Source organism: Lolium perenne, chromosome 1 (genome assembly GCF_019359855.2).
Source record: "Lolium perenne isolate Kyuss_39 chromosome 1, Kyuss_2.0, whole genome shotgun sequence".
NCBI lineage: Eukaryota > Viridiplantae > Streptophyta > Magnoliopsida > Poales > Poaceae > Lolium > Lolium perenne.
The window spans coordinates 122710445-122716231 of record NC_067244.2 but is presented as its reverse complement, the minus strand read 5'-3'; the positions used below and the strand labels follow the sequence as shown (position 1 = coordinate 122716231).

The following is a 5787-nucleotide window of genomic DNA, read 5'->3' as shown; positions in this document are numbered from 1 at the left end:
AAGCAAAACAGTTTTTCCAAGGCAATCTTCTACGTAAATAAATCATGATGTACGCATCCATTTCGTATCAACGGAATGAGCACTACGGCCGTAAAAACAGGCAGAGAAAGGAGATACTGGTTTTAAGATGCACTGCTGGTAAAATGTACTAAACCAAAAAAAAATACAGGAAATCTGATCGCATGCGTTTTAGTTTCCACATCCACATCACATCCAAATCCGAAACTTACATTATTTAAAGAAAATCCGTCCAAGAGTTCAGGAGCACTTCCACAGAGAGAGTAACATCACTACAGATTAGCACAACACCAGTGACTGACGACCAACCCGGTGCAGGACGAAAAACATTACTTAGGCAGTCCACAAGATCCAACAAACAGCTACCATAGGTCCGCTCAGCTGAGCGAGACAGATACATATGAAAAAGCAATCCACAAGATTGTTGTACTAACGATGCGGTTCTGCTAAAACAGCACCGAGGAACACTGAAATACATATAGAAAATAGGTCCTTCTTCACTCTAGGTTTAGAAGTTCTTGACGAAATTCATGGTCAAATAGGCCGAGAGATCACACCCGCTGAACCATGCATTCCATGAGAGGTTTCGGCAGCCTTCCGTTTTCGCCGGTTATTATTGTCAGCCTCCGTGCTACTTTCATGAAGTCGCTGTTACACGTACAGAACAAATTAGGTACATGTCGCTGCAACATTACTACTATATCTAAGTACGTCAACATTACTACTATATCTAAGTACATTAATATGAAGATATATTACTGTACATGAGTTACTAAAGAAAGCTGCATATATTACAGGGGAGGCTGCTTCTCACCTGAATGGCAATTCACCGGTATGCATGACTGCACCAGCTGTGTCGCGGTAACGGAGATGGCTTATGATCTCCTCTTTCTCGATTCCAAACATGTCAGACAGACGGCCGTACAGCTCTTCGTACGACCCAAACACTGAAAGGTCAATGGTGCGACCAACATCCTCCGATTCCATAAATACCTTGCAGTGTCCAGCTTCCAATCCAAGGTCAGAGGCCTCGTGGCCTTGAGACGAAAAGCCAATGCAAATTGACGAACCAGAACCATCAGATACATTTCCTGCCTTCATCGCATTGCCGTTAGGAGAACTGTTTCCAGTAGCCCCAGAGGAAAGTGTCTCTCTTGATCCACTTGAGGTTATCTGCTGCTCGGTAAGGATAGCCTTTCCAAACAACATTATGTGTGGTGTCTTTCTGTCATCAGATTTTTCTGTGCTCTGTGGTGTACCAATCGTCAACACGCAAGAGACACTGTCATGGGCTGGTGCGCTGCTGATCACAAATCCCTTGGGTATCCGAGAAGACGGGGTTAGGGCGTCGAACCGGTTAAAACCGCCGCCCTGGAACAGACCGAGGTGCAGCTTATTAAGCTGATGATCTGTCAATGGTAAACCAAATTGAGCATGCCTGGCTCCCTGTATGCTTGCAGGAGAGTTGTCCGGGTAACAGCATAGGTGGCTGTTGCTAGGACCAAGTGGGTTCCCATGGAAAATGGGATTAAACAGATGACCATCAAATGGGAAATCTGGATGTTGGGGAACCCGTAACTTCTTTCGTGGAGGTGAAAATGGTCCCAAATGGATAGGTGGAATGCTTGATACAAGCTCCACAAGCCATGGGCTGACACATTTCACATTCTGCAACAAGTCGGGTTCATCCCATGTGACCTGAAAGAATTATGCAACCATGAACCATGTCAACGAAGAGACTTGCTGCAGTTACTGAAGTAAAATTCCATGACGGGAAGAGTGACCAACTACAGTTGATGGCTCAATTTCATACTGCTATAACTGAAAATAAATATGAACCCTTCAATATCTCACTTACACATTACTAGTAAGTCACCACTCACTATCCAAACATTGGCGGATAAAGTGGACAATGAGGTAAAATTCCATGAAGTACCAAATTACCAATATGTATATATATGGCAGATAAATAGAGCTAGCATGTTTATGTTCAACTGCCGCTTGTACTAATTTCCTTAGTTCAACATCTATTTCCTCAGGTACAAACAGACACCTTATAGTTGGAGGACAGGACTGATTAGAGACATATGTAAGGTAGTACTTTCAGCTATAGGGAGGACCAGGTACCTTAAGCATGGACCGTTGGCGAAGTACATGACCGACTAAGCCTTTTGACCGACATACTAATTCACTTCCCACCTTTGAAATTTTATTAGTACTCTAGAACTACTATCCCATATTTATTTAAAAATAGCATGCAGTACAATTTCATATAAACTACTTTATTGCATTTGCTTATAAAATGCCAGTAGGATTTTGGGTGTAAACGCTTAAGAAAAAACTGAAATATATGAATGACCAGAAACGAAGCTGCTGGAAATGAAGACCCTGCCCCAATTCTCAATTGTACTCTTAGTCATTTGTACAGAATAAAGTCCAAATGACCAACTGAATAAATATGACAGTTGATGTAGCTTTTGTAGGGTATTTTTTTACCTTTATTTCCTATCCTAGGTTAATGTACCATTATTCCAAATGACCAGCTTCTTTATTAGATTGATGTACCATTATTCCCCTATCCTAGGTTAATGTAATTAGACAAGTAGCTTCTCATCTATTGATCACTTCTAACAGTGCTCAGCAATCCCATTCCTAGTTCAAAGTTTATCAAGTATTCCCATGCATTTTGGATGCTTCATGTTGGGTACTAAAGACCGAACACTAAGGTGTGACATGTGAGCAACCATCAGTGAAAACTGAAGTTTAGAAGCTCAGATATTGACAAAGAAGATACATACTTAAGAGAGCACGCAAAGGACAATCCAAATTTGGAAGACCGATAGTAATACTAAAGGACCACAAGACTTTCCTTTCAAAACTAGTATTGAGAATTCTGGATCCCCAACAGCTTTACTGATTGTTCCACCAATTCATTGCCCAGCTGAAATCTAAGCCAGTTGTTTAACTAATTCATCGGTTAATTTGTAGATAGCAGGGCTTTGGGAATCTTTTCACTACCAAGATCTAATACTATGGCAACGTTGTGGGAAAGCATGGCGGCGGCCGGACGGCGGGGGAGAGGCGGCGGCGGCAGCGAGGAGAGGAGCTAACGTAGCTCTGATACCATGTTTGGGTAATATACTTGTTGTATTACCAGGGGGCCAAAGGCCACAATATATAGTACAGGTACAGGTGCAAATATGCAGGAAGCCCCCTAACATATGGGGAAACTACAATATACAATATATACATCTAACAGTATGCTGGTCATGTTTTGCATGCTATCTTTCTTTTGCAGGACGTTTTACATGCTAAAGACCAAATACAGCTGTGACATTTAAGTAACCACCGGTGACGAATGGAAGAAATTAGGATGCTTACTAAAAGTTTTAAAGGTAGGAACCCACTATTGACAAAAATGATTAATGTTAAGAGAGCAGGCACAATGACAATCAAATTTAGAATACCAACAATAAAGCTACTAAAGGACCACAAGCCTTTCCTTTCATAAATAGTATGCACTTGAGAATTCTGGTTCCCGAACAGCTTTACTGATTGTTCAACCAATTCATCGTCCGGCTGAAATCTTAGCCGTCTGTTCAACTAATTCACTGATTAATTTGTTGCTAGCAGGGTTTTAAGAATCTTTCCATTACAAAGATCTTATATTATGGCAACGTTGTGGGAAAGCAAAATACTTGTATGCAGGTCATGTTTTTTACATGCTACCTACCAATCAAGCATCTCACCGAGAGATTTCATACTTATGTTATGTTAGCACTTTGAAAACAGCAAACTTGAGTCATTAATGCAGTCCATTCGTCTATTGCAGTTCCAGGGAATGTAAAAAAAAAACAATGCATTTAAGGAAGGAGATGAAATGCAACTACTAGTAAAATGGAGCGAACCTGAAGAAGCCTCCACGGAGAATTTTGCCATCTGATGGGATCAGCGACCTGGACGGAAGATATAGTCCCCATGAACCAGCTAATTCTTGAGGAGTCCTCGGTCTCAAAGGCCATCTTGAATCTCATCCCAGGGCACCAGTGGATCCTCATGGCAGCCTGCATGGCGGCGGCCTTGACAACAAACTCGGGCGTGCTAGCTCTCGGGTAGTAGACCACCTCAAACGGCTGGCCGCTGGCCGCAAGGCTGGCGGCCTCGACGACGTCGGCGATCTTGACCTTCCCCCTGCCCTTGACATACCCTCCTCCTCCGGGGCCACTCATCATCTTGTTCTCCTCGTCCTTGAGGAAGGCCGAGAAGCCGCCGTAGCCTGGGGCGTTCCAGCCGGATATGCACTCCATGCCGCCGCATGTGACCCGCTTGGCGCGTCGTATCCCGACGCAGAGCTCGCCGTGCTCGGTGCGCAGGAAGACGATGGAGTCCCCTGCGACGAGCTTCTTCTGGTTGACGAAGGTGCTCCATCCCGTGGTGAGCAGGTGCCTGCGCGGGGTGCCCCGGTAGATGTGGCGGAACTTCCAGACCTCCCCGTGCACGTCCTTGGCGAGCACCGTCTGCACGGGCGGGTCGGCCCGGTAGTCGAGCTTGGGGAAGATGGTCTCGGCGCAGTAGCGGGGCACGGAGAAGCCGCCGCCGTTGTTGGCGTCGGACTGGGTGAGCGTCTTGGCGAAGGAGGCGAGCTTCTCGCGCGCCTCCGGCTGGTCGGGCCCGAGCGGGTCGGGGTCCCGGAGCCCCGGGTCGCCGGCGCCGACGGGCACGAGGCGGATCTTGGCGAACACCTCGTCCGTGTCCGGATCGGCCAGGAAGCGCACCCCGGCGACGGAGCAGAGCACGAGCGGCGGGAGCGGGCGCGGGCCGAGCGCCGCCGCGAGCTCGGCGGCGGCGGCGTGGCCGCCGCCCCCGCCGTTGGCGTGCTCGGCGTGGCCCTGCGGGAAGTAGAAGACGCGGGCGCGCGGCGCGGGCATCTGCACCATGCCGCCCGCGCAGGCGTGCCACAGCTGCGGGTCCAGGCACCTCTCCTCCTTCATCTCCGCAGCAGGCAGGCCACCGGACGCGATCACTCCCCGCGTAGCAGACCTGCTCACCACCATGGCTTGCATCAATTTGCATCCTCTCGAACAACCGAAGTCCCACACGCAATCAACCCATCGCAATCACGGACACGAACACACATACACGGCGGCGAAGCAACCGGAGCGAAACATCATGAAAAGCGAGAAAGGGAAGGGGAGTACCTCGTGTTGGGGCGGCGCGCATGGCCTCGTTCTCCAGTTGGCAGATCAGAAAGCTCTGTGCAAGCGAGAGATGTGAACGCGAGCAGAGCAGACAAGGCTGGAAAAGGAAATCTACATCAGACCACCAGCACGCCGCATCCCCTTCCCTCCGGCGGCCGGTCAAAACCGGAAATTAAATACTACGATCTTTGGGCGTCCGGAACCCAAAAGCCCCGATTTTTCGCCGTGTTCTTGCGAGGACGGCGAGGAGGGGGGAGGAGGGAGCGGCACAGTGGTTTGGAATTATGGCGAGTGCTTGGATGTGTTCTCGGCCATTAGATAGGCTTCCGCTTCGCTGCTTGCTGCAGTGGCCGAGCCGAGTGGAGCGGATCGGCTGGGCCGCCACCAACAGCCAGCACCGAGACTTGCGGTGTACCCGCATGACTGGTGGGACCCGGAATGCTGGGGCCGACATGTCGGTGATAAATGGGCGTGGGGCATGGTCCGCTTTGTTTGCTGTCGGTGGGCCGCGGCCATCATGGCTCTGGCCTGTGTGGACTAGGAAGTAGCAAGTGGTGACAAGAGTGGTAGG

The 5787-nt window shown here is 48.6% G+C and overlaps 1 protein-coding gene across 1 annotated transcript; it reads right to left on the bottom strand.

The window, feature by feature from the left end:
• Positions 1 to 207: 207 nt before the first annotated feature.
• LOC127300710 (auxin response factor 22) lies at positions 208 to 5556 on the bottom strand. The gene is made up of 4 exons (XM_051330871.2): positions 5217 to 5556; positions 3927 to 5058; positions 833 to 1716; positions 208 to 666 (listed from the first exon to the last, which is right to left on the bottom strand). Exons 2-4 carry the CDS (start codon positions 5007 to 5009, stop codon positions 570 to 572), a joined length of 2064 nt encoding a protein of 687 aa, XP_051186831.1. The 5' UTR covers positions 5010 to 5058; positions 5217 to 5556; the 3' UTR covers positions 208 to 569.
• Between the last annotated feature and the right edge of the window lie 231 nt (positions 5557 to 5787).

Coding starts and splice junctions, on each gene's coding strand:
- LOC127300710 (XM_051330871.2), bottom strand. CDS start 5,009: ATGAAGGAGGAGAGGTGCCTGGACCCGCAGCTGTGGCACGCCTGCGCG. Junction 1,717..3,926: donor CTCCGTGGAGGCTTCTTCAG/GTTCGCTCCATT, acceptor TAATTCTTTCAG/GTCACATGGGATGAACCCGA. Junction 667..832: donor ACCGGTGAATTGCCATTCAG/GTGAGAAGCAGC, acceptor TACGTGTAACAG/CGACTTCATGAAAGTAGCAC.